Here is a 27864-nt window from a genome sequence, read left to right as displayed (position 1 = left end):
AAAATCTTCGACCTCCTCCTACAGGAAGGACAGATCAAGCTCTTGCCATACCATACTATTCCTTCTGCCGAACAGCTGAAGAAGATGAAATATTGCAAGTGGCACAACGCTACCTCCCATGACACTAATGAGTGCAAAATCTTCCGGCAGCAAATACAGTCGGCCATTGAACATGGCAGACTTAAATTTGAAGTGCCAACAAAACCAGCCAAGCCGATGAAGATCGATCAGCACCCCTTCCCCACCAACATGGTTGACACGGGGAAGAACTCGCTCCAAACCAAGGTACTAACATCCGAATCGGCTAAAAAGAGTGGCGCCGTAGACCCTAGAAATCAAGCGGCGCTTGAAGACGTCAAGGGGAAGCGACGGATGGAAGACGACGACGGCGGATCAGAAGAACCACGCATTACTTCCCAATTCCTGCTCAACAAATATCAGCGGCAACATGAACGCTCAAGATCCCGGGAAGAAGCGATGCGGCGACATGAAGATCACTGGAGATGCCCATTCTTCATCCACTGTTGGGAAAGCAACCTCAGGTTACCATCGGCTGATAATTGCCCGGAGTGCAACGGCCCGTATCGTAACAATCGGCCGTTCAACAGGTCTCGCTCCAGAGACGGGAGACCAAAGCCGATCAGCAGGAACTGGCGCGACCAAGACGACCGGCGCCCTCCCGTACGTGATCGGCTGGGGGGCAGAAGTGACCAGTATGACCGGTCGGAAGGCAGGCGCCATGATGGGCCGGGGGGCAGATTTGATCGACATGACCGGCCAGAAAATAGGGCCAGCATCCACAGTCAGCTTGAAGAGATGACCGATGCTCGAGTGTCAGACGAGAACCCTTTAGGACGCGAACCAGAATGGGAACGCGCCAGGCCACGAACCAAACCAGTGAACCCCAGGTGGTGTCCCGATGGATTGACCAAGTCTCAGCAGGCGACGAATCGGCAGCCGACATCGGCATGGTTTTCATACTGCCGATGGAGTTCATGACTCCTGCCGACCGACAGGACATATCGGCGATGGAAGAACAGATGGCACAATTGGCTTTGGAGCCAATGACGGCCACATTCGAGAAGCCCGAAGACGACAAACGGCAGCACCTGAAAGCGTTGTTTCTTAAAGGGCATGTCAACGGCCGACCCCTCACCAGATTACTGGTAGACGGAGGGGCTGCAGTCAACATCATGTCGTACGCCGTACTTCGGAAGCTGGGGAAGAGCGATGATGACCTGACCAAGACAGATATGATGCTCAAGGACTTCGAGGGCAACGTATCTCCCGCTCGCGGCGCTCTTTGCGTCGACCTCACCATCGGCAGTAAGACCCTCCCCACTACTTTCTTTATTATTAATGGCAAGGGGTCCTACAACATGCTTCTCGGCCGAGACTGGATACATGCAAATTGCTGTGTTCCATCTACAATGCATCAATGTCTCGTACAATGGGTCGGCGACAACATCGAGGTGGTCAGCGCCGATTCCGCATACAGCATCGCGGCAGCCGACACGCAGCAGTGGAGCTGCGAAACCGTCAAGTGCATATCCGGGAGAGTATGGGATACTGACTTCTTGAAGGTGTCCGATTTTTGCCTACAGCCGATCCGAGCAGTCGGCTCCGAAGACTCAGATTAAATGGATCAGTTCGCCCGAGAAGATGGGAAGCTAGGGCACGGGTTCACGTCGGCCGATTCATTAGAGATGATAGACTTAGGCGATGGCACCAAACCAAGGCCGACATATATTAGTGCAAATTTAGATCCGGAATACAAATGTAAACTGACAAGTTTGTTAAGAGAATTTAAGGATTGTTTTGCTTGGGAGTATCATGAGATGCCTGGATTAGACCGATCTATTGTTGAGCATCGTTTACCCATAAAGCCAGGATATCGGCCGTATCAACAGCCTGCACGGCGGTGCAATCCTAAAATCCTACCGGACATAAAAGCCGAAATAACTCGGCTAATCAAAGCAAAATTTATTCGGCAATGCCATTATGCCGAGTGGATCTCCAACATTGTACCAGTATACAAGAAGAACGGAAAGTTAAGCGTGTGCGTTGATTTCAGGAACCTTAATCAGACCACACCAATGGACGGATACCCCATGCCGACGGCCGATGTGCTGATAGATGCCGCCGCGGGACACAAGGTTATTAGTTTCATGGATGGAAACGCTGGGTACAATCAGATACTTATGGCCGAAGAAGACATACCCAAAACGGCCTTCAGATGCCCAGGTCACCTTGGTTTATTCGAGTGGGTGGTAATGACTTTCGGTTTAAAAAACGCCGGCGCTACGTATCAGAGAGCCATGAACTATATATTTCACAAACTCATCGGCATACTGGTAGAAATCTACATCGACGACGTCGTAGTCAAGTCAAAAGGACACGAGGAGCATCTGGCCGATTTGCGAAAAGTGTTGGAATGCACTAAGAAACATGGGCTGAAGATGAATCCGAATAAGTGTGCCTTCGGCGTATCCGCCGGACAATTCTTAGGATTCATGGTGCACGAGCGGGGAATAGAAATCAATCAGAAGACTATAGCGGCCATCAACAAAGTCGTGGCCCCGCAGAATAAAACTGAGTTGCAATCTCTAATCGGCAAGGTGAATTTCATCAGAAGATTCATATCTAATCTATCTAGGCGAATCCAAGCTTTCACACCACTATTAAAGTTGAAGCCTGACCAGGAGTTCATATGGGGGGAAGAGCAACGCAAGGCACTAGAAGATATCAAACAGTACTTGGTCTCACCATCGGTATTGGTCCCTCCTCAAACTGGTAAGCCGTTTAAACTATATTTATCAGCCGATGAAAAAGCTATTGGGTCGGCTCTGGTCCAGGAGTTCGAGGGAAAGGAACGAGTTATTTATTATGTCAGTAGAAGACTTCTTGACGCCGAAACAAGGTATCCTCCAGTGGAGCGGTTGTGCCTATGCCTTTACTTCTCATGTACCAAACTCAGGCACTATTTGCTATCGGCGGAATGTGTGGTCGTGTGCAAAGATGACGTGGTAAAATACATGCTGTCACTGCCGATTTTGAAAGGACGAATCGACAAATGGATCTTAGCTTTGTCAGAGTTTGACCTTCGGTATGAATCGGCGAAAGCCGTCAAGGGTCAGGTTATGGCCGATTTCGTCGCCCAACACTGCGGACCAGAGGCTACCTTCGTGGAACCGGTACCTTGGACTTTATACTTTGATGGATCGTCATGTGGGGTCGGATCAGGAATTGGCATCGTACTCAGATCGCCTCGGGGGGCAAGCTATGATTTTTCTCTGCCGATAGAAGCGACCGCCACCAACAATCAAGCAGAGTACCGAGCTGTACTGAAGGGGTTACAATTGCTAAGAGAAGTCAAGGCCGATTCTGTCAAAATTTTTGGAGATTCCATGCTTATTGTGGATCAATTAACAGGGAAGTCCGAATGCAAGGACGATGTGTTGAGGATTTATTACGAATATTGCCTGCAGCTCTTGAAGGAGTTCAAATCGGCAGTTATTGAACACATCCCAAGGAATCACAACGAGGATGCCAACAAGCTCGCCCAACACGCATCTGGGTATCGGCCGATTCAAGGCGCTATGGCTCTGGAGCTCGCGGCCGATGACTGGCGACAAGAAATTGCCGATTACCTGAAAGATCCATCTAAGAAAGTGGATCGGCGGGTGCGTTTCCATGCTACCAAAGACATACTACTGGAAGACGACTTGTTCTACCGAACAATTGACGGCGTCCTACTCAAGTGTCTGGGAACAGAGAAGGCTAAGACTCTGATAGGAGAAATCCATGAAGGAGTGTGTGGAGCCCACCAGTCGGCTCATAAGATGAAATGGATGATCAGGAATAATGGGTATTACTGGCCGACGATCCTCGAGGATTGCTTCAAATATTATAAGGGATAGCAGGATTGTCAGAAATTCGGGAATGTCCAACGTGCGCCCGCGTCGGCCATGAATCCCATTATCAAACCATGGCCGTTCAGAGGATGGGGAATAGACCTCATCGGCCAAATTTATCCTCCATCAAGCAAAGGACACAAATTCATTCTGGTGGCCACTGATTATTTCACCAAATGGGTGGAAGCAAGTCCGTTAAGGGCCGTAACATCGGCTGCCATGGTCGACTTCGTAAGGGATCATATCGTCTACCGATTCGGCATTCCCCAGACTATCACAACCGATCAAGGAACAATGTTCACATCAGGAGAATTCGAGGAGTTCACGGCCGATATGGGAATCAAATTGTTAAACTCCTCTCCATATTATGCCCAAGCTAACGGCCAGGTCCAATCCTCCAACAAAGGGATAATAAAGTTAATCAAGAGGAAAATAGAGGAGCAGCCGAAAAAGTGGCATCTATGTCTGACTGAAGCCCTATGGGCATATAGGATGGCTTGCCATGGGTCCACCAAGTTGTCCCCTTATCAGTTGGTGTACAGTCATGATGCAGTACTACCATGGGAAGTGAGGGCGGGGTCGAGACGCACTTCGCTCGAGGACCAGTTGACGGCCGACGACTACTCCTCACTCATGAAAAGGGAGCTTGATGACTTAGCTGGCCAACGATTGAGAGCTTTGATAAGCATCGAGGAAAACAAGAAGAAAGTGGCCAGATGGTATGATAAGAAGGTCAAAGTCAAACAATTCTCTCCAGGGGACCTGGTTTGGAAGTTATTGTTGCCAATTGGGTCGAAAGATCCTAAATTCGGAAAGTGGTCCCCTACATGGGAAGGGCCGTATAAAATCGGCAGATGTGCTCCAGGAAACGCTTATATTCTGGAAACAATCGAAGGAGAAGAGTTTACTAGGGCTCTGAACGGAAGATACTTGAAAAGGTACTACCCTAGTATATGGGTCGGAGCATAAAGGATCGACCACGATAAACAGCACACAGCCAATACAAAAGGATTCGTCTAGACAAAACATGTAATCGTCCAAATCGGCCGATGGATTCATTCGGTACGGACGGTGGGTTACACGGCCGACAAGGTACAAGTCGCCCTTAGAACAAAAAATAATTAACCACGCTTTTTCTTACGCTCTCTCTCAGCCCGACCTAGTTCTATCAGAAGACGGATCTACTCTTCTTCTATCTCTTTCATCGCAGCCTCCACTTCGACTCGACGGGGGAGAGGGTGGCTCCGGTCCATTGCCGGGCGTGATGTTCCTGCTGCTGCATCTTCAAGGGCGACTTGTTGAGGAAGCAGATGGCTTCTGTCGGCTTGAGGTCGCCGGCGGGCGTTGCCATCCAGAAAATCCCAGATCCGTCGGATGTCAGCGGGGACATGCTCTTGGAGTTCGTCACGATGAGCCCTGATTAAGTCCTTGTCCTCTTGCGACAACGGTTCATCGGAGTGCATGAGTGCGATGGCTCGTTCGAGTTCAGGGCTAAGGCGCCGTAGCTGTAGAAAGTGACGATCAAAAAGGTGATTCCCTTCAGAAGATCTAAACTGAGAAAAAGGATGAAGGCAGAACTTTCACCTGGTTAACAGAGGAAGAGGAAGAGGATGAAGAAGACATGACTGAAAGGTGCACCGACGAAAGCAGGTTGGGAAGATGAAGCCGAGCTAGACTGGTACTCTCGAAACGGGGGCCTAGGCCGGTATTTATAAGAAAGGGAGGCGTAGATGTTTGGTAAGATGCGTCCCATCGGAAATAAAAAAAGGTAATAAATAAAGGGTGCGCCGCAAAGGACGGTCAAAAGGGGCATTAAATGATTGTACAAGAGCTGTCAGTACTTTTACAGGTCACCCAGAAGGGCATCGATAGCTGCGACCGCTCGGCGCCGGATCTGATCGGCAGAGTCAAGGACCCGTTGGTCATCCTCTGCCGATCCGGGGACTTCTTACATGGTGCGGTGGAGCTTGAGGGCTTCGTGAGCCAGATGTTGCCTCTCCCATTTCAGATCGGCGATGACGGAAGGGAGTTCTTGAAGCCTCTTCTCTTCGGCATCTATTGCTTTGGTCACCTGCTCCATCTCCTTGGCAAGCTCTGCCCTTCGGCGTTTAAGGCGATCTATCGTGCCAACAATCCCCGGGCGAGAGTCCTCCAGAAAGTGAATCCGTTGATGCACTTCTTGAGCTTGGCGCTTGTACGTGTCCTCTTCCCCACGGGTTTTGGTCAACTTGGCGCGGTCGGCCATACGGCGCAGGGCCCTAAAGACCGGAATCCTCATTGACTCGATATATGCGGCCGGCGCCAAGGCTTCTTCTGCTTCTTCTGGTACTCGCCCGCTGACGTCACCAAAAAGTTGCCGAATCAGCGAGGCGTCTTCTACCAATCGGCCGATGTCCTCTTGCAGAAGGGATCGGATGCTTGCGAGTTTGGCGCGGACGTCATCAGGGACAGAGCTCAAGGTGACCTGGCGAGAGGCGACTTCCTCGTCATCGAAGAGTGCGACCGCAAAGGAGAAAAGGCTGTTGTTGGGAGTGTCCTGTTCTTGGAAAAGTAAAAAGCCAAAAAGAAGGACAAGTCAGCCGATGATGGAAGCAAATCGGCCAAGTAAGGAAAAGAAGTCTCTTACCTCCTTAAAACGAATTTCTTCAAGTTGCGGTCGGGAGGCTGTTATCCTCGATTCAGGGGCTAGTTCCATTGATTCGTCATGAGTAGAAGACTCCACCGTGATTGGTGCTGTGTTCGGGCCGGCCTCCTGAAAGATGACTGATTGGGTTGCTGCCGATTGTTGCAAGTCCACACGAGGGATTTGTGCAGTCTAAAAGAAGACGAGTCAGTATGAGGATGGCAATCAACAGGATGAGACAACAAGTTTACCTGCATAGCTTCCACCAGTAACGATGCAGCGGCCGCTCTAGCTTGCGTGATGACTTGAATTTCCACTTCTCCAGCAGCTGGAAGGGGCAATACGGCCAAGGTTTCTGCCGATGTGATCATAGGAGGGTTGGCCGATTCTATACGAGTTCGTACTCGGCGACTGGTCTTCTTGGTAACCTTCTTCCGCGCCTGCTTCGATCGGCCGACGATCACATCCACGGAAGGGGCATCATAGCCGATAAGAGGGAAAATGGTGTAGGGGTGATGATCCTCTATCGGCCGACCACTCCGACTGTGTGTTGGGGGAACACAGGTTTCAGACTGGGATAACAGCAAGATGTTAGTATACATATTCAAATGCATTAACAAGGGAATGAAGACCGGTTAGGGGAAAATACCTCGGCGTTCGGATCGATGTTGGCTGGATCCAAGAGGTTGCAGTACGTTGATGCGGAGGCGCAGAACAGGTACTGTTTCCATTCGGCCCACCATAACTTGAATTGTTGGACAGTAAAGGGAGCTACTATCCAGTCATTCAGATCTATGGTGCTAGAGTCTGGTATCCGATCTCATAGCCGACTGTAGTCAAGGCCCTTGGTGAGCTCATCTCTGAACTTTGCTCGGCCAATGAAGTATGCCTGAATCGGCAGTTGGCCCATGCCGAATTGCCGTGCTGCAACAGAAGGATTGTAGAATTCATACGTGGGGGCATCTTTTCCTGAGAAGAAGTTGGCCGGTAAGATCCCTGGTTTAATTAACTCATCTGAGAGATCTTCGTCGAATCGGCCGGTGGTTGAGTCGAAACAAGGAGGGAGTTCGAAGATTGAGTCATCTCTCCGATAAGGGAACCAGACGGTTACATCTTCATTGAAGCCGTTGTAGAAGCACCGGAAGTATTCGGCCACCTGGGTCGCAGAATACGAGCAACCAGGGAAGGCCGATGCCGCTTCACCAAAGGACATACACCGGCGTCGGACAATAAGGTTCTCTTCCGATTCGACGCTGGGGAAAGTCATATTTTCCACTCGCTGCTGAGAGATCTCGCTCATATACAAGTTCAGCCACAAGTTAATGAACCACCAGGGCCCACCTGGGTTTCCAATCGGTTCCCCTTGGGATAGCTTGATACCGATTTGATGAAGCATGTGGTAGACTGCTCCCAGTAAGTGCTTTCCAAGAGGAACCGAAGTCCCTATTGATAGTGCTTCAGCCAGAGCTTGGGTATTGGTAGATGGACCAGCTGCTCTCCCACAGAAGAAGTGCTTTTCTAGCCACATCATCAGGAAGGCCGTATACTCTCTGTTCTCGACAGATCCGGCCCTTTTGTTGCATCTAATGAAGCCTTTCCACCCACCGATTCCCCTTGTGTCCAGCCGATGTGATGTTGCGGCTATAAGGCGGAAAGGAGTGTCCGGGGAAGTGATGTCCAGGCCGGTCAGCAAGACTACATCGGCCAATGTGGGGGTCATGGGTCCGTGTCCAAACAAGAATGCGTTGAGAGCATCAGACCAAAAGTAAGAAGCTGTCATCACTAACGGTTCATTCCGTTCCATTTGGGACAAGGATAGGTCGATGCATTGGCCAATTTTGAGCTCGTCCCCTTGGAGCTTCTTGGAGGCGTCTATCCGCTGGTACCATTCCCTCCAACCAAGAGTTTCGTTCGGCCAAGACCTAAAGGTACCCGACCATTGATCTAGGTCCATGGTTGATTATTTGAAGGGGATCCTATGGGTTTCCAAGTTGATCAGGTCGGTAGGATCTGGGTTCCCCATGGGCCCGAGGCAGATAAGGCCGAGGCTTTCTGTAAGGAGAATGGTGATGCGATGCCTAACTACCTAAAAAGGAAAAGGGGGTGCGAAGGTAAGAAATAGATCTAAGGTAAATGCACTACTGATGAGGGAAGGTTTCGGTAAATAACCTCCGGAATGAAGCTCCTTGTAATCGGCGGAGTCGCCGGTGCAGCTGCAGAAGATGAAGCCGCCAATGGGATCTCGAAAGAGGCTTCAACTTTCACCGATGGAGCTCCTCCTTCCGTCAATGGAGTCGCCGCTATCGCTACTGGAATCTCCGCCGAAAGCGCCATTTCTGGAGCTTCGCACGTTTGCGAGGTGCCTGAAGGTGCTGCCATTGGAAAAGTAGGAAAGAATGCGAAGGGAAGGAGGCGCTGGAGAATTGGAGGATTGAGGAAAGTATTGGAGGAAGAAGAAAGCCTGTGCGCTGGAGAAGAAGGACGTGAGCTCGTAAGGAGTACGGGATGTGCTGATATTTAAAGAAGGTCTAAGAAGGGGTAAAAATGGAATTTTTACCGCCCCGGCGTTTCGCGCCGGCATTTCGAGTTTTTTGGGAGTAGTGGTTGTCGTGGGCGCCCGTTTCGAAAAGATTGCAATCATCGGGTTGGAGACCGCGAAACGGAAGGATGATTTCGTGGCGTCTGTTTCGGATGTTGAGTTAAAAAGAATTTCGAAGTAAAGACTATGTTTTACTCCAAAACTGGGGGGCATGTGTGGACGCCAGATTTTGACACGTGTAAAATCGGCGTTAGGAGAAGAAAAGATCGGAAGATGCGGTGAGATACAAGGGCGACGATTGGAAATCGGCCGATTGCTGCTACAGTCAAGGATCGGCCATTTGATGCTTCAGTCGAGGATCGGCCGATTGATCCTTGGAGTTCCGCCTCGCCCGACCCCTCCAAAGGAGGATCTCCGCCTCGCCCGACCCCTGAGGCTTGGGGTCGAATGTGCCCGACCCCTCCAAAGAAGGATCTCCGCCTCGTCCGACCCTAGTGCCCAGGGTCGGGATGAGTTTGAGCCCTTGATGTGTGGGTCCTGATCGGTTACCTCCTTGCTAAAGAGTTGATTGGGCCGATGTGGGCTTAAAAAGGATTATGAAGATGAAGAGGAGGTCAGCCCGTGAAGCGCGTGAAGATAGTACGAATCGTACTTGTAAATATTTGTTTTCTGTTTAGATTTGGAGATAGAGTTCTAGTCAGATAAGAAGTCGTTTGTACAGGGCTATAAATAGCCACCCTTATGGATCTGTAAAAAAATCAACTCAATACAACAAACTACTTTTTCCTCATACTTACTTTCAAGCAGGCGACTTCGCCAACACTTTTTCTCCTTTTTCACGAGTTCGTACGGATTGGCAGGACTGCATCAACTTGATCTCCGGCTGATCTTGTAAGTTCCGTTTATCGAGTAATTTCTAAGCTTTAACTTCGGGCGTATCGCTGTCGTTTCGTTTAGATTTATTCACCAGTTATCGATATTTACTAGAATTCTAGGTTTTACCCGTTGTTCTAGTTTTATCACCAGTTATCCAGCTTGGAATTAGAACCTTCGGCTTTATTATATCTTGTTACTTAATTTACCATCTTCCACATAGCCGATCGGATCTGTTCCTAGTGTTGCTACCTTAGCGTTGTTTAGATTACTCTAATAGTTTTCTCTACAAACGTTACCTGGTAATCGGTTGCTTCATAGCCGATTCCCTTCATTACCGCAAATCGGCCGATTCGCTGATAAGCTTTCTCAAGATCGGAACCTTAGCCGATCGCAACCCCTGGGAACTGATACGTTTATTTCCTTGCCAATCAACAGGTCAGATTGGCTGGCACGCCGCGCGAACCGTACCAGAGCGATCACCCGAACAGGAGCGAAGCAGATTCTCCCGGGTCGTGTGTCTGACGTTGGGAATACAATCAGTGATTTCTTGCGCCAACACTACTCCAATTAGATTTTTCTTTTTTGTTTCTTCACATACAAATTGAATTTTAATTTCAGATTTTGTCCGTTGACTTATGTTAATGTTCCATGTTAAAAAATATATTAGAATCTTTCATGATTACTTTTCGTACGGTTTTGTATATCTAAGATTAATTTCGTATTAAATATTCCTAACCTATGAAAATAACCATGAAAAATTCTTAGTATATTTTTTAACATAAGGCATCATGTTTTGTATATGCTCACGAAATTTGAACTCAAAATTCAACTCATACACGAAGAAATAAAAAAGAGAAATCTAATTAGGGGGTAGATTAGACCAAATGAAATAGTTCAGGGGAGTAAAGTGAGCCAAAACTTTGTTCGGGGGTTAAACGGACAAACTAGATAGGTGAGGGGAGTAAAATGATCTTTTTTATTTTTATTAAGGTGGTTGTATTATGCCATTCATCGGATCCAATCTGAATGGTACGAGTAAGAGGCACCACTAGGGAATGCGCTATGAATACCGGTTGGGAACATTCCTTTAGTATCGGTTTCGCAACCAATAATACTAGTTCGGTACTAAAAGCTAGTTGAAATAACCGGTACTAAAGGGTATTAAAAAATTAAAAAAAATCCTCCCGCCGGTCCCACCGCCCTCTCCCTCCCACCGGTCCCACCGCCCTCTCCCTCCTGCGGCCGCCGCTCCCGCCGCCCCCACCCACCCGCCTCGCCCCACGGTTGCTCCTCACCGCCGGTGAGGGGTGAGTGAAGGGGGAAGGGGAGGGGAGGCAGAGGAGGAGAGGAAGTGTGAGGGTAAAAAAGAGGAGATCGAGAGAGATAGAGGAGGGGGGGAGACGGATGGGAGATAGAGGAGGAAGTGTGAGGATAAGAAGCGGCGGGGGATGGATCGGATAAGAAGCGGCTAAGAGAGAGAGAGAGAGGAGGGGGGCGGAGGCGACGGGTTGGAGCTTTAGTACCGGGTGGAGCTCCCACCCGGTACTAAAGGGACACAGGGGCTATCTCAGAAACTATCCGTTAGGCCCGGTACTAATGCTCATATTAGTACTGGATCAAAATGTAACCGGTACTGAGCCTTGGGACGAATACTCAGTTTTTCAGTAGTAAGGTGAGGTTCTCCTTATCCTTCTTAGGCTGATTTGATTTGGTCCAGCTAAGAGATGAACATGAGGATTAGGGAATTCCCACTTCTCGCTTAGGCCATTCGGATTGGATCTAGTGGATGAGATTGTGTTTATGCACCTCTGTACCGTTCAGTTCAAGTTTTCGTGTCTACGACGAAACAATTTGGGAAAACATGAGAATCGGAATTTGCTGATATAAAAGAGTGCTCATAATAAGCTACCGCGAAATTTGAAAAAACAAATATCATGCCGTCAACCGCAAAAATCTATAACTGAACAAAACCATACCAAGAACTATACGATGATTGTTTGGATCTTTAGTCCGGACTAAAATTCATGTCACATCGAATGTTTGGAGGCTAATTAGGAGGACTAAGCAGGAGCTAATTATAAAATTAATTACACAGATGGAGGCTAATTTACAAGACGAATCTATTAAGCCTAATTAATCCATCATTAGCATATGTTTACTGTAGCAATACATTGTCAAATCATGGACTAATTAGGCTTAATAGATTCATCTCGCAAATTAGTCTCCATCTATGCAATTGGTTTTGTAATTAGTCTATATTTAATACTCCTAATTAGTATCTAAATATTTGATGTGACAAGAATTTTAGGAGGAACTAAAGAAACAAACACCCCTATGAAGGTGAATGTATAATACAGTGAAAGAACGGAACGAAACGACCACTCTATGAGCTCAGTCACATGCTCGCTGCGGTATAACCACCAGCCTTTGGCACTTCCACAGTTCTATCCCAATTCAGCTCATACTGTCAAAATTTCACAGCGGCTCGACTGGTATATATATAGGACTACAACCTTACAATCCAATCAACTGATGAAGGTAACAAAAAATCTTGCTAACCTGCATACAAAGTATAGACAAGCAATGAGAACAACGTTAGAATTTTTCCAGTTGCATGCCACAATGCCTCAAACGGACCTTTTGAGGAACAAATCAAGTAATCAACAGACCATATATATAGTAAACAAAAGAGGGGCAGACTCCTGCTTGAGTGCTTGTCCTTAATTGACCAAACCGTGTGCTGTACACTAAATGGAACACTTGTTCATTTTGAAAAGGTAGGTAGTCTGGAACTCTCAGAAAACGCCCTGTTCTCAAGGTTTGGCGACAACAGCGGGCGCTCAACAACAACATGCTCCAGGTTTTGCCAAAGGAACGGATGCTTCTGAAAAGTAGCCATCAGATGGAAGGACGCTCTCATGCGTGTGCTCTTCCGTGCCCAATGCTTATTGGATTCTTTTCGAGATGACGCGAGCAAGGCGGTCCTCTTTGGTTGGTCGGTTCAGAGCTCCCAGGGCATCGACAGCGAGAGAACCGATCAACCACCGGTCTGCCTCCCTGAGGAACAGGCTAACCGAAGACATCCGTGGCATTGCCGCGCCGGAGGCGAAAACGGCCAAACATATATGTTGCCTCCAGGGCAGGATGACCGACCACCTAACATCATGTCTGACAAAGGTTGACAAACTACTCGATGTCATGGCCTAAAACTTTTCTCAGGAACCAGATTAGGAGCTTATAGTTGTATGATGTTGTGAGGATAATCTTAATTACCACTTAGTCAATTAGTCCGACCAATTGTGCAGCCTAACGAGTACAGAGGACCACCCAGTTCCTTGTTCACCGTCTGTTTTAATTGGATGTACGTACACAACTGAATGCACGGCCTAGTAGACTTGTTCCAAAACATTGCTTCTATATAAAATACTATACATTTTTTATTTGTTATGTAAAAATGCTTTCAATGCAAGCAACTGATGCGTCCATATATAACAAGAAAAGAAGACTTGTAAGTTTTCGTACAAAGGCTAGCTAGAGAAAACAGCTTTAGAAAGAAAAAATTATCAAAATGTCTCAGGAATACGACCAAGATCAGCTTACCTCAAAGTCAGATTATGGGCTCTGGCAGGTAGTATGATGTCCGATGCAAGCACAAATGGGTTAGTCAGAAAATAGCAAATCTTATCGCCACAAAACTGATGTAGGTCATAGGAAAAAGCCGGAGAGTAGGACAACAACCGCCATCAGAAATGTAATCTGCAAGCAGTGAACACTATGGGTAAGATAGAAGAATAAGCTCCTCCTATAGAGATGTTATTTGCCGTGCTTTTTAGTTGTTTCAAATAATCTTTTTTTTCTGAAAAAAAATCTAATCGTGTGTTTTGCTTATGCGAGTGAATTTGGATTCAGAATTTTGTCAATAGTAAACTAGGAATTATCTTACCGTCGGCTTGGAAGAAGAAGAGAGCGTCGGCGACGGACTGAAGGACGCTCCGTTGAACCCGAGGTTGTACACTGGCGTGCCGTTGGGGTAAAACAGCCCGTAGTTCCTCTCCGACGCCGGGCCTGGCTTCATGTCCTCGTTGAAGAGCGCGAACACGAACACATCGATAGGCACGTCCGGTCTGAGCGGCGTCCCCTGGCCCATGGCGATCCTCTTCATCAGGTTCCCGTTGTACGCCGCGGCGTTGGCCACGGTGGCGCCCACCTCGTCTTCGTCCCCCTTGGACGGCCACCCGGTCTCGGAGATCCTCACGGTGAGGTCCGTGTGGCCCATGGCCTTCATGGCCGCATACATGGCGTCGATCTGGGCGTAGAGCATGTTGTCGTAGGTGAGGTTGGTGTTGGGGTCGACCACGCCGGGGTTGGGCTCGAACAGCACGTACGGCAGGGACACGCTGCCGGGGCTGGCCTTGTAGGCGAAGAACGGGTAAGCGTTGATGAGGAACGGCGAGCCGACCTCGGCGTGGAAGTTGAGGATGGGCTGGATGTACTGCCCGAGCTCCTCCCGGAACACGCCCGACGACGGCGGGTAGCTGCTGGCGAGGATGTTGACGGAGTGCGCCGTGGAGACGTTCACCTGCGACGCGAGGCCCAGGGCGACCACGGCCTGGTACACGGCCTGCATGGCCGGGAGGAGGTTCTGCATGGCGACCGTGTCCTTGCCGGAGAGCACCTCGTTGCCGACGGTGATGCAGGTGATGCGCGTGTTGGGGAGGAACGGCTGCACGTGCTGCGCCACCCAGGCGCGGGCCTTGCGTGCGTCGGTCAGGTTCTGGAGGTCCTCGTTCCCGACGATGAACTCCACGCCCGTGCCGGCGAAGGCCGTGAGCACGGCCGGGTCGGCGTCGTAGAGCTTGACGCGGTTGACGTTGAGCGACTGCAGGAGGCCCGACACCTGCGTCGGGTGCGGGAGGTTGTTCGCGATCTGGCCGTAGTTGATCCCGAACTTGAGTGGCGGCGCCGCCGCCGATACAACGTCGACGGCTGCAATCGGGGACGGAAAATTAAACGTTTCAGATTTGGGGGGGGGGGGGGGGGGGGGGGGGGGTTCCCGGGGGCTTCCAAAAGGGGAAAAAAAAATTATCGGTGGTTGAAAAACCATATGCGGAAAAAAAACCCGCGGGGGATTTTTTTAAAAATTTTTTCTTGGGGTTTTGGGGTGATTATTAGGTCGGCAGCAAGAGATACCAGTACGTCTGCAGAACAAAAATTAGGGGAAATTAAATGCGGTTCCCTTTCACACATAAACTGGCTTGCAATAATCATGGGTAGGACGAACGTCATTTTCCGAATAAAACGTGCAGAGATCGGCTATTCATCAGCAGCGCATGCAGCCGGAAGAAAAAATTCAATTTTTCAAACAAATGTCAAAATCAGGCATACGTGATTTCAACGAGGCATCGCCCGTATGACGTGGAAATTTAATTGTCTTCTCTGTCAAACACACGTCGGACCAGCCGCCTGGAATCAACTCAAGCAACCTACGAAAACGACCTCGCGAATCGCGATGCAACAATGCTCTCTCCATCAGGCCACTGCAGAAGAGGATAGAGCAGCTGTCTTGCATGATGCACAGCCGCACATGAATGATGGTCTCATATCCCCGTGCTAAAAATATTCAGAAAAACGAAACAAAGACACTGCGATGTTGCGCTTCACAGAAACTGAAGCTTTTCTATGCCAACATAGATTTTTCATATGTATATACAACCACATGAGCTATCCAAACCGTTTATTTTTAAATTAATGGTGGGATGGATACGGAGAAGAAACAAGTAGTAAGAAAAAGGAGAAACGAAATTCAAATTTGTTTGCATGCATGGCGGAGCCCGTCAATCACTAAGGGGCCAGAAATCTCGATCGAGCGATTCGAGGATCAGGGACGGCGTCCAGGCATGTGCAAGGACCAAGGGGCGAGACGAACGCATCTACTGCAAAAGCAACGCCATGAACGGAGAGAGAATGAGCTCGGCGCTATCCCCTATTAGTCCTATCGCCCGTACCTGAGAGGAGCGAAAGTAGCAGCAGGACACGGAGCGGAAGCGGGGAGGAGAGCACGGCCAGGATGCGGAGCTCCGCCGGCGCCATGGCTGCTCTTCTGGGGCTCCCTCTCCTTCCTCTCCTCCGTCCCTCGGGCCTAGGGCGGCGATGCGGGCGCGCTCGCATTAACTCGCGCGTTTCTCTCCGCTACCCGTCCCCGCTCTTTATAGTAGAGCAGTCGCTGCGGCGTACGCCTTGTACTCTGCTATATACACACATAGATACAAGCACTTTCCATGCCTTACAAGGTCCAAGACGTAGTTAAAACGGACGAAGCACATCGCTTTCAGAGACGGCCGCTCGTCCCAGGCTGGGGCTGGCCCCTGATAGTGGCTGATACGATCTGCCTTTCATGGCTAGCCAATACAAGCAGGCCTTCCAAACTTCATAGTAAATTTCATACGTACGTTCCAAATACGATAACGCTAGAACTCGTGCGTTCGTTGCCTGTGAAAATCTCTGACGTGGGTACCATAAAAACTTTATCCTCTCCCACCGTATCCTTTCCCTCCTACCTTATCCTTTCACCAGGGGGAAATTCATCCGCGCCAGGCACCACTCAAATCTCTCTCTGGGCTGCACGGTGCCTGCGAGCGCTTGGTGAGGCCGACCTGGGCACGGGCGCGCACAGCGTCGAGGCCAGCAGCCCGCGCGGCTGGCAGGCACAGGGGCGCAGGTGGGCCGAGAGCGCGACGGCGAGGCCGCCGCCGGCGGCATCCAGCAGGCGTGGGCACAGTAGGGATGGCAACGGGACGGGTCGGGGTCGGGTGGAGCTTCCGTGGACCTACCCTCGAAACCCGAGAATAAAATCCATCCCGAAACTGAACCTCGTTTCGGGTGACAATGTGCACCCGCTCCCGAAATTTGCGGGTGCATGAAACCCGTGGGTGCCCGAAACCCAACGAGGCCCCTTAAACCCGAGCAAGGCAAAAGTTCGGGCGAGGGGCGCGGGCGGCCGGCGACGCTCAGGCGAGGAGCGAGCGGCGCCGCGGGTGAGGCGCAGGCGGCTGATGGCGCTTGGCGCCGGCGCGCGCGAGCGAGGGGCGCGTGCGGCGCTCGCGGAGTCGCGGTGCTCAGGCGAGGGCCAGACGGTGGAGTGGGTGGAAGAGGATAGGGTTGGGAGAGTTATGGCCCTGTTTGGCATGGCTCCAACTTCGGGTGGAGCTGCTCCACTCCAAAACTCCAGGTGGAGCCAGCTCCACTCCAGAACTCCAGAACTAAAATGGGGTGTTTGGCTAGATGGGTACTCTCAGCTCCAAAAGAGACCGATTTCAGTGTGGACTGCCATTGTTGCCCCCCAATTCAGGCCCCACTTGTCATCCTCTCTATCCCATCTTCTTCTTCCCCTGGTTCCTACCGCTCCCTGGGCGCCTCGACGTCCGCGGCGATCGCGGCCACCCTCGTAGCGCTCCTCTGCTTCACCGCAGCGTTCCCGTGCGCCACGGCCTCCTTCCTGCCGCTGCTGGCGTTCCCGCTACTGCCGGGGCCCTTGGGAGGGGCAGCAAGACGGCGGCGGACGGCGGGGCTTGGCAATGGGCGGCGAGGCGAGGCGGCGACGGGGGTGGTCGGTGGCAGGGCTTGGGCGGCCGGCGGGGCTCGGTGACGACGGGCGGCGGGGCTGGGCACACGCGGGTGGAGAAATGAGGCGCGGGTGGGACTCGGGAGGAACAGAACGAAATGTTTTTTTGTGTAACCAGTGGTATTGATGGGTAATTACCCACAAACTCCACGAGGAGGTTCAAAAGAGGTTGTTTTGGAGCAGCAAAAGAGATGCTCCAAAACTCCAGTTCCATTTGCACTACAGCTTTATGGAGTTTTGGAGTTGGGGTGTTTGGCTGGATTTTTTGGTGGAGTTGCTGGAGTTCTGGAGTGGAGCCATGCCAAACAGGCCAATATATCTAGGGTTTCCAATTGCTTGTTGGGCTAGGCTACATTTAATTTTTGGTTAGAATGTAATTCAGGGGCCTGTGGGTGACCCACGGGGGATTAGAAACCCGCCCCCACCTCGCCCAGTTTCGGGTCCCCGAACCTGCAAACCCACCGGGGGAGGGGGATGGACCCGCCCCATCAAGTCTAAAACTCGCGGGTTTCGGGTTCAAACCTGCCCGACTGCCATCCCTAGAGCACAAGGTGTTGCAAGCACGAGGCGCGTGCGGCAAGGCCGGCAGCAGCAGCACCCCTGCTTTGTGCTCCATTCTAAGCATATTATTTTTTGCAATAATTTTTTCTGATGTTGTAGCAAGTGTTTTGACAAACAGGTAATTTATGATGTTGTAATGGCTTTTTCGATTGCCACAACATGAGAATTTCGTTGGAATTTTCTTTTGTTTTTCCATGTTGCAACATATTTGTCGCTTTGTTTCAGCTTGTGATTTAAAACGTTGCAACAAACAGTAATGTGGTTGCATGTGGATCGATGATATGTGGCGTTGCAATGAGTGATTTGGTCGAGAGTGTTTTTCCCCTTTAGCTAATGTTGCAACTTTTGGAGGTGTTGCAGCTTTAGTTTATAAATGTTGCGATATGACATTTTGAGATGATCGTTTTCTTTATTCTTTTTATCGATGTTGCCTGAAATATATACGATGTTTCGGTGGAATTTTTCTCTAAATTAATTGGATATATAGAGCCAGTTTAGAATAATCTTAATGTTGCAAGCATTAATCACTGATGTTACATGTTCGCATTTACAATGTTGCGAATATCGATTTTTGATGTTACGCTAAAATGTTGTTGGTGGACCCACCGTGGGAACACCTCCCATCAGACGTCCGGACACTAGCAAATCCATTCTAAATATAATTTCCTATGCTCTCGTGAAACCTGAGAGCAGTTCTAAAATAAAAAAGGAAAGGAGACGGGTGCGTGACGGAGACGGGACGGCGAGAGCCTCGTGCCGTCGTGCACGCCGGAGCACCTTCGTCCAGCCGCCTGCCGCACGTGCGTGGTGTTTGCCTGCTTAGGAATAGCTCTAGCGCCGGTCGCTGCGGCCTCACCTTCATGTGTTCCCTTCGTGGCATCAACGGCCGTAGCTTGGTCGAGTTGGCTTGGCCTGGTTTGGTTTCTCTGCTTATTTTTAGCACCCGTCACATCGAATGTTTAGATACTAATTAGAAGTATTAAACATAGACTATTTACAAAACCCATTACATAAGTGGAGGCTAAACGGCAAGACGAATCTATTAAACCTAATTAGTCCATGATTTGACAATGTGTTGCTACAGTAAATATTTGCTAATGATGGATTAATTAGGCTTAATAGATTCGTCTCGCCGTTTAGCCTCCACTTATGTAATGGGTTTTGTAAATAGTCTACGTTAATACTCCTAATTAGTATCTAAACATTTGATGTGACACGTGCTAAAAATAAGTAAAGGTAACCAAACGGGACGTTTCGGCGGCGCACAGCAAGGCCGGTTCGTAGTGGTCGCTGACCAAATATTAAAGCACCTGACCGTGACCTAGACATTGAAAGTTTGCTCGTCTGATCTCAGATTCTTGATCTTTTTGTAGATGCCAGCATGATTGCCAGGAATTTTTTTTCTTCTTCTTTGGCTCGTTGGGTTTGTAAAGATAATAACGTACATATGAACGTAGTTGCTGAATGCTGCTGCGAATGTTGAACGTTCAACGATCAACACGAGGGGAGGTAGAAGTCCATTTCTATATCTCATCAAATCCAAGCTACGATTCCTGAATTGTTTGAGGGTTAAAAAGTCCGCCTGGCTCCAAATTCCAAAGGGCACGTGCGACCTTGATTTGAATTGCAAAATTTGAATGGAAAAAAAAGAGAAATCTCCAGCATTTTCATGCCCATTGTTTTCTTTTTTCTGTTTGGGAGCAGATGCTCAGTGGTAAGTTGAGCAAACCAAATCGGCAATCGATGCTAATGGTTCAAGACCAGATGCGTCACCGGACCATGAAAACGGCAAAAAGGAGATGCATTAATGCTGATCTACTATCACGATGATGTGGAGCAGAAGCTATATGGAGGGGGTGTTTGTTTCTTTAATCCCTCCTAAAATTTCTGTCACATCGAATGTTTAGATACTAATTAAGAGTATTAAATATAGACTAATTATAAAACTAATTGCACAGATGGAGACTAATTTGCGAGACGAATCTATTAAGTCTAATTAGTTCATGATTTGACAATGTGATGCTAATAGATTCGTCTCGTGAATTAGCCTCCATCTGTGTAATTAGTTTTATAATTAGCTCATATTTAGTTCTCCTAATTAGCCTCCGAATATTCGATGTGACATAAATTTTAGGAGGTCCTAAAGATCCAGACACCACCTGATACTGCAATGCTATTCACCGAGAAAAACAATTCGTATTCAGTTCCAACTGAGAAAAACAGTTCAGATGCAGTTAGTTAGGATAGTAGTTGAGCTAAATAACATAACGCACAGGACAGAGAGAAAGCAGATCCATGAGCATCTGAGCTCCGACTCCGCGGCTCTGAGCTTTCCTTCGGAAAAACCGAAGCTGCGAGAAATAGTGGGACTGTCAGAACAGAGAATGTTATGCATAACCGAGAAAAACAATTCGTATTCAGTTCCAACTGAGAAAAACAGTTCAGATGCAGTTAGTTAGGATAGTAGTTGAGCTAAATAACATAACGCACAGGACAGAGAGTAAGCAGATCCATGAGCATCTGAGCTCCGACTCCGCGGTTCTGAGCTTTCCTTCGGAAAAACCGAAGCTGCGAGAAATAGTGGGACAGTCAGAACAGAGAATGTTATGCATATGAGCATTCAGACTTTCAGAGGTTCAACATTCGGACTTCGAGTAAGAAGAGCTATCATCCATCAAAATGATGCAAGGGCGCAACCATCCCACACTCCCAATAAAAAAAAATTGCAGTTTGGATTGCAGAAATTCTGGATTCACATTCAGCAAGCAGACCAGTATGCACGGAGGACTGCCCAAAATTTGCCACTGGTACTCTGGAAGAAGATATCTGCAGACTAAACACGAATTTCTTCCCTTCCCATAGCATGCAAGTTTTGCCATTGCAGTTCGAAGAAAATTTGCAGTTTGCATTGCAGAACCTTGTTACAATAATTATTGTCACGATTCGTATGAACTCATATCAGACCAATTCCAACTTAAATGGAGAATGCATATGGCCAGTGTGGCCTGAATCAAGGTGTCAGATAAAACAGTTCAACATGCAGTTAGCTGGGTAAATAGCATATCGCAGAGGACAGATAGTAAGCGGGTCCAAGTCCTGCATCTCTGTTTTGAAGATCTGAAGTCACCTTCTGAAAACCTGAAGCTGCAGGAAATAGTGGACAGTTTGAACAGACTTTTCAGAGGTTCAACACTGAGAATTTCACTTCAGGTAAGGAGCTGCAATGTGTCCAAACAATGGCGATAGGAAACATATTTCAAAATAATTGTGATAGAGTGTGAACTTCAGGAGTCGCATTCAGCTTGCAGACCAGTAAGCACATAGAGGACAAACTAAATTTTGCCACAACTCTGAAAGAAATCTGCAATTTAACTTCAAACACCAATTTTGCAACTTCCATCATAATGTGCAGTTTTTGCCATTGCTGCTCGAAAAACACTTGCAGTTTGAATTGCAGAACCGCGTTACAACAATTATTGTCACAGCACATATGGCAAGATCTCATGAAACAGATGTTCATCAGTAGACATCAACAGCTAGCCCTTTCCCCACAACAATCTCTACCATGGTATGGCATGGTCTCGGCGACTGCGCCGCCATTGAAGCACCGAACGCACGAGCACTCTAGTACAGCTCCTCTTCCTTGTGGGTGTGGATGACGCAGTCCGCCTTGGGGTAGGAGATGCAGGTGAGGAGGTACCCCTCGGCCATCTGGTTGTCGTCGAGGAACGACCCCTCCGACTGGTCGACCTCGCCGGCCGACATCTTGCCCGCGCAGGTGGAGCAGGACCCGGCGCGGCAGGAGAAGGGCAGCTCCACGCCGGCGTTCTCGGCGGCCTCGAGGATGTAGGTGTCCTCGGGGGCCTCGAACTCGTGCTCCACCCCGTCCGGCCCGACCAGCTTCACCATGTGCACGGCCGCCGCGGAGGCCACGAACCTGCTGGAGAGCCGGAGCCCCGACGCGTGGGGTGCCTGCCTCGTGAAGCCGACGAAGGAAGGGGCCCTGGCCGCCGGAGCGGCGGTCTGGAAGCTCACCCCGGATTTGGGGACGGACAATCTTGGGGCGGTGGCAGTTGACATCTTGCTGGCCCGGTGATCCCGCTGGATTATACTGGCGAGAGAGTGCAGGAGAGATGATTACTACTGCTGGATCATAACGAAGTGATACGAAAACACAGAAAATGCGGATGAAAATGCAGAAATTCGTACAGTATCTTTGCAATTATCACCAATTCTTACATTTTACTACCACGATGTGACAACACTACTACGCTACGAGTGGAAAATCAACCCAGCAGCAACAGTGACAGATCCGGCAGGCAGGCAAGTGCGGACCTGCTGCCGCTAGCCCGCTACGCGGGACCGAGGCGGAAGCACGAGGGTCGCGTCACATCAGACAACGCGGTCTACGACTACAGTGGCTACGCGCGTGCGATCAAGGTGACGGATCGGTCGATGCGTACCTCCTCTTCCTCCTCCTGACGAGACGCAGCGGCGGTCGGGGCCGGGGCGCGGCGGACGCCGGTTTCCGGGCGGGGCGGAGGCGGGGGCTGGATCGCGAGGGGAGGAGGTAGTTGGGGTGGTGGATGCGGCAGGGTACGCGCACGGCGGCTTATTAATAAGGGCGGCTTCCTCTGGCCCGCCTGCCCCCGCCCGGCTCGGCGGCTGGCTGCCTGGCTCCGACCCAACCCAACTGGCCGCGGCCGCGGCTGCGGTTGCGACGCCTCTGCTCTGGTCTGGGCCGTGGGGGTCGGCGCACGGCTTGCTGCTTGGGCGAAAGGCCGTGGTGGTGCCAAAGATTTTTGCCAAGCCGACCACGAGGAGCTGCTTATTTTACGGCGTGATAGTGGGGTTTGCGGCGATTAGGGCGGCCCGCTTCGCGGGATGAGGCGCCTCTTGGTGGGGATCAGGGGACGGGATCAGCGCGGCGGGCCAGAGCAGGTGCCCTTACTGACGGGATGGACCCACGCGCCAGTGCCCAGTGGTGAGGCGTGAGACAGGTTGGGACTTGGGACTTGGGAGAGGGGGATCAGGGTCATCAAAACTCTGACCTGAACTCAATTCAGAATTGCTTTCTATTCAAACCTGGAGTATGTGGGCTCATTTGGAGTCGACCAGCTACTTGATCATAGCAATACTTATACTATGCTTGGAGGCACAGAAATTATATCGAATTTAAGTTCAAGAAACATTGCTTTTTAAACTACATTATATAGACGTGTTGAGTTGTCTTATATATGTTGGACTTCAAGTTTACAACCGTACTTGTTCACAGAACATTGATGGAATGGGAAAATTAAGAGCCTGTGTTCTTTTCTTGAATCTAATATAATAATCTCTTTCAAAAAAAAAATATTTGAATAAGGCTCAAATACAAATTCAGTTAGAGACGGTAACAGAATTCTCAGCCACGTCCACAATTTATTTAGTTTCCTAATCAAACATAATGGATAGTTCGAAACTATTTGGCACTCTTTTCTCAGTTCCACTTTCTTAGAAATAAAATTCTTCCTAGCTCAATCAGGCAGTCAGAACTAGATGCAAGTCTTATTCCAAGAAAGGAAAATAAAACAGGGGGATATGGAAGTGCTTTCAGTTCAAAGAAGAAAAGCCAAGCTTGGATATTCTTGGTACTGACAAACTTGTAGTTGTTCTCATACATGTCACTGTATGATTGCGAGAGTTGACGCTCACAGAAAGGCGCAACAACACAAGAAGCAAATGAGCACACCCGAAAGGCCGTCATAGCTCAATGAACCTGATGTAGTCAAACCAACAGGAACAATAGGAGAGTTCCAGGTCCATAAGAAACCAAATTTAATACAATATCCCAGGTGGGGGAAGTAACAGACCAGGTACAATACATTGAACCATTTCGATTCAATTCGGACTTCCCTTTCATAATTGTATAATGCACAAGGAAACTGCTCCCAGAAAATCATCACTCGATCTGGCATTCTTTAGTTATACTAGAAAGATGGGAAAAAACTACAATGGATCGTGTGGCACCATTCACTAAATGACGTGGATTACTGAAAAATTTTCAAAGTGTTGATGACTGGTCACTCTAATCACAAGCAACCACAACAATCAACTGCACAAAGACGTTTTCAAACCTGTGTCTGCACGGCATGACAATTTGGAGCGTAACATTGAGATGCTTCAAAAGAATAATGTATCCTTCTCCATCAGAAACCATGACACAGCACAGCATGATTGGTAGAGTACACCGTGGACCGTGGTAATACATAAAAATAACAGGAATCAAAACTGGATTCACAGTCACCTCACATGGGATACCAGCAAGCCTGCAGCATGCACACAATCACATCAGATAAAAGGGAGGAAGGCAGATCTCATAAAAATTATCCTGGCTTGATGCCAGTTAGATCTCAAACAGATAATCTACAGAATAGCTTATCAGTAACAAAGTAAGACTTTGCTAACCTTTGACAGTAAAAGAACATTAAACGCATAAAATGGCATTTTAAGAATCACAAAGAGAGTTCACACTGATCTCTACTGTTTAAATATTGTCTTAGTCAAAGAAATGATCAACAGTATGTTGTTGAATCATACGCAAGATGAATCTCAGTAGTATTATCAACATTGGACCATTCATTTCCAGTAACCAGTTTTCAGGAAAGCTATCAGTTACCACCAATTGATACTCCCTCCGTCCCAAATTATAGGTCGTTTTGACTTTTCTAAGTTCATTGCTTTTGCTATGCATCTAGATATATAATATGTATAGGTGCATAACAAAATCTATGAACCTTAAAATGCCAAAATGACCTATAATTTGGGATGGAGGGAGTATTATACACTTGTGAGGGATGAATACCAAGAGAAATAGGGTTTCCATTCTTCGATTTTCTTCAGGTGCTCAACTATAAAGTATAAATAGCTGACTTAATTTTTTTTGTTTGATTAAATAGCCTTTTGTTCTAAAAAAAGTATTACCAATCATAAGAGTTAAATTCTTAAATAGAGCAGATGACTCATGGAAGAAAGAGACTCACAGAGAACAGCAAGCGCGATTAGTACTGCTATCACCAAACGAATTTGAGGACGATTACGATCTGTAAAATACTCAGATCTACTTAATCTCCTCTTGATGACCTCTGGCCAGAAATACATAGCCTGCAAGAATTATAACTATAAAGTCATTACATGTGAATATTAGTGCATATAAAATTTATTTTAAGCGCCAAACTTCTAGATTTAGCATAAAACAATACCTAGATTACAGTATGCAGAAAATTAGAAAATGAAATAAATGATTAAGGAAGAGTGACCTACCCTTCTAGGTTGATGTAGATTGAAGGAAGGTAGCGTGTTTCCATTTCTCAAGCTATCCATATCTTCTCCATCCTTCCTCCTCTTTGTAAAGCTTTCACGACCCCGCTTTGTAAACCATAAGTTTCTTATAAAACTATGGTAGTGCCTACTCAGTTTGTTTTTGCCAAAAAGCCTCCTACCTACAGAATCATCAGCATCACAACTATACATACTGCTATTATTATGACCCCCTTCACATGCATTTCCTCCACATGAACATTTAAGTTTCCCTGCTCCTTCCACATCCTTTTCTGAATTCCTGTGTTCATATGCTCTATGTTCTTGTGTGGAATGATAGCCATTTACCAAGGGTACATTGTCGAGCTTAAGCTCAACAATTTCATCTGTACCAGTGGAATGATACACATGGTCATCCTTGTTGCTACCAGAAAGAAAGGATGCCAGTCCATCTCCATCATATTCACTTGAGTATAAATGTTTTGGAGTTCTACTAGAACCTATGCTAAGATTCTCCAAACTTCCTTCCACCTGAGAAATCTGCTCCGCTATAGCTCTAATGAATTGTCTAAATTTTAAGATTGCATTTTCTCTCGACTTTGACTTGTCAGAGAATGCAGCTGCATTCACCTCCCTCTCAAATTGCTCCAACTGCATGTTAGAAGAATAAAGGCCTTAAAAGAAATAGAGATACAAATGGATGTTTCTAGAACATAGTCAAATCATACAGGGCTGAGAATGATTGAAGATATTAATTCTTTTCTACCTTAATGAAATGACACGCAGCTCTCCTGCGTAATTCAAGAAAAAAATATTTTATATGGAAAGCTTGACTGTTTGAACCTGCCATTTGGTAGTTCCAAGAGCAGTAATCACATCTCTCTCATACTGTATCGGAGCATGAAACTTTGCATCTGAAGTACCATCCTGCATAACTTTCCTTTCATGCAAGAGCAGGCGGTAGACGCCCTCCATCCTGTACACCAATCCAAAATGATGCGTTATCAGTACCATCAGCAAGCTGCCCATTACTTATTCTTTGTAGACCGCTTAGAGCTAATTTGTGGTTGTAACACCACCCTGCACTGTGAGTATAGCCTTTTGCAGAAATCTTTACAAATTCCAGAAACAGTTTGTATGCCTCTAACTACCCACACCATCCAAATCTAGCAAAAAAGGCTTTTGAAAAGCCATAGCAGTGCAAAGCCCAAGTACGAGTGCCATTCAAGATTTACCACAAATAACTTTGAGGTTTGCATTCAACGGGCTGTACTTCATCATGATAAAACAGATAATCTGCACATATCTTCCTAGTTCCTACTAGTAAAAATCATATACACATTAATTGTAAGCTCCCCAGAAGGCATCATATTAATTTAAGGAAGCAAAAAGCTATAAGTTTGTAGTTGAAAGTTCCAAATCTAGTCAGAACAAAATCTGCAGCGCTTGTAAAGACTGAGAAATTGCTATTCATCTTCTGCAGCCTTTCAGGCACATGAGTGCCAGGCGCTGACAACAAAGCTAGTTTAGCTAAAACACAAGGCTAAAATGAAACTTGGGCAAGCTAAAATCATGCTAACATTTGCCCGAGGTTTCACCAACAGATAGAAAGAACAGATGCATGCGACTCCTCCCTGAACGGCTCCACCTCAATCATGAGTTCATGACAAAGTTTTCGAATGGCCTTAGGTCACCTTTTATGCAAACAAACTCGCATATTCCCATAACTTCTCATGAAGAGCATCCATGAAAGTTTAGGTAACGGCTATTCATACTCGCATACAATTCCGGGCCTAGCTTATTCGTCTAAAATTGTAATCCGCAAACAATTCAAAAGTACAGAAGAAAGGAGGTGCCTAAGAAACTACACCAGGTCCCGGGGCTCCAGAACCTGAACCAGGCAACGAATTCCCCGAAATGGCCACGAATCTCGCGAGGCTACGGCTACCAACCGAGCGCGGGACCCAGCGCCAAGCAGCAGATCAAGGCGGGAAAGCAGGGCGAGCGGGAGGCCGTACCTGTCGGCGGAGTCCTGCACGCACTCGGCGGCGGGGAAGAGCGGATCCGCCTCCCACCGCCCGAAGCCCTCCGCCATGGAGCGGGATCCGGTCCGGCCCGCCGCCCGCGCGGGCTCCAGACGGCGAGGAGGGGGAGGGCGAGGCGCGCTGCGAGGTAGCGCGCGAGGGGGCGAATGCGTGCGTTGTGGCTTTCGTGCTCCTTTTTTGGAGGGGAAATTCGTTTGGTTGGTGGCGCTTCTTGCGGTTCCGTTGCGCTCCTCCTGGCTTCTTCCTCTTTCGGGGCTTTCCCCTTCCGGGTTGGTGGTTCACGAACGGCCATGTTTAGTTACTCCCAACTCCCAACTTTGACACTATACAAAAAGAAGATTCCCCATCACATCAAACTTGCGGTACATGCATGGAGTACTAAATGT

General features: G+C 48.2%; 3 protein-coding genes across 5 annotated transcripts; all 3 read right to left on the bottom strand.

The window, feature by feature from the left end:
• Positions 1–12245: 12245 nt before the first annotated feature.
• LOC101783740 (glucan endo-1,3-beta-glucosidase 14) lies at positions 12246–16171 on the bottom strand. Of its 2 annotated transcripts, XR_002677041.1 has the most exons (4): positions 15958–16171; positions 13896–14938; positions 13553–13708; positions 12246–12511 (listed from the first exon to the last, which is right to left on the bottom strand). XR_002677041.1 is itself a non-coding variant. In XM_022825384.1 (3 exons), exons 1-3 carry the CDS (start codon positions 16118–16120, stop codon positions 13658–13660), a joined length of 1257 nt encoding a protein of 418 aa, XP_022681119.1. In that variant the 5' UTR covers positions 16121–16171; the 3' UTR covers positions 12610–13657. The 2 variants fall into 2 exon arrangements, 1 of the variants encoding a protein (XP_022681119.1); XM_022825384.1 differs by lacking the exon at positions 12246–12511 and having other exon boundaries at positions 12610–13708.
• A 5300-nt stretch (positions 16172–21471) lies between these two features.
• Positions 21472–22910, bottom strand: LOC101783336 (ferredoxin-6, chloroplastic). The gene is made up of 2 exons (XM_004961872.4): positions 22598–22910; positions 21472–22245 (listed from the first exon to the last, which is right to left on the bottom strand). The coding sequence occupies exon 2, from the start codon at positions 22212–22214 to the stop codon at positions 21759–21761; it is 456 nt and encodes a 151-aa protein (XP_004961929.1). The 5' UTR covers positions 22215–22245; positions 22598–22910; the 3' UTR covers positions 21472–21758.
• A 951-nt stretch (positions 22911–23861) lies between these two features.
• On the bottom strand, positions 23862–27725 carry LOC101782929. 2 transcript variants are annotated; one of them, XM_004961871.3, is made up of 5 exons: positions 27452–27725; positions 26277–26409; positions 25437–26084; positions 25157–25277; positions 23862–24442 (listed from the first exon to the last, which is right to left on the bottom strand). In XM_004961871.3, the coding sequence occupies exons 1-5, from the start codon at positions 27526–27528 to the stop codon at positions 24417–24419; spliced, it is 1005 nt and encodes a 334-aa protein (XP_004961928.1). In that variant the 5' UTR covers positions 27529–27725; the 3' UTR covers positions 23862–24416. The 2 variants fall into 2 exon arrangements, with proteins under 2 accessions (XP_004961928.1, XP_012699725.1); XM_012844271.2 differs by lacking the exon at positions 27452–27725 and having other exon boundaries at positions 26200–26409.
• Positions 27726–27864: the final 139 nt, after the last annotated feature.

The sequence above is a fragment of the Setaria italica genome, chromosome III, assembly GCF_000263155.2.
Source record: "Setaria italica strain Yugu1 chromosome III, Setaria_italica_v2.0, whole genome shotgun sequence".
NCBI lineage: Eukaryota > Viridiplantae > Streptophyta > Magnoliopsida > Poales > Poaceae > Setaria > Setaria italica.
This window is presented reverse-complemented; position numbering and strand designations above follow the sequence as displayed.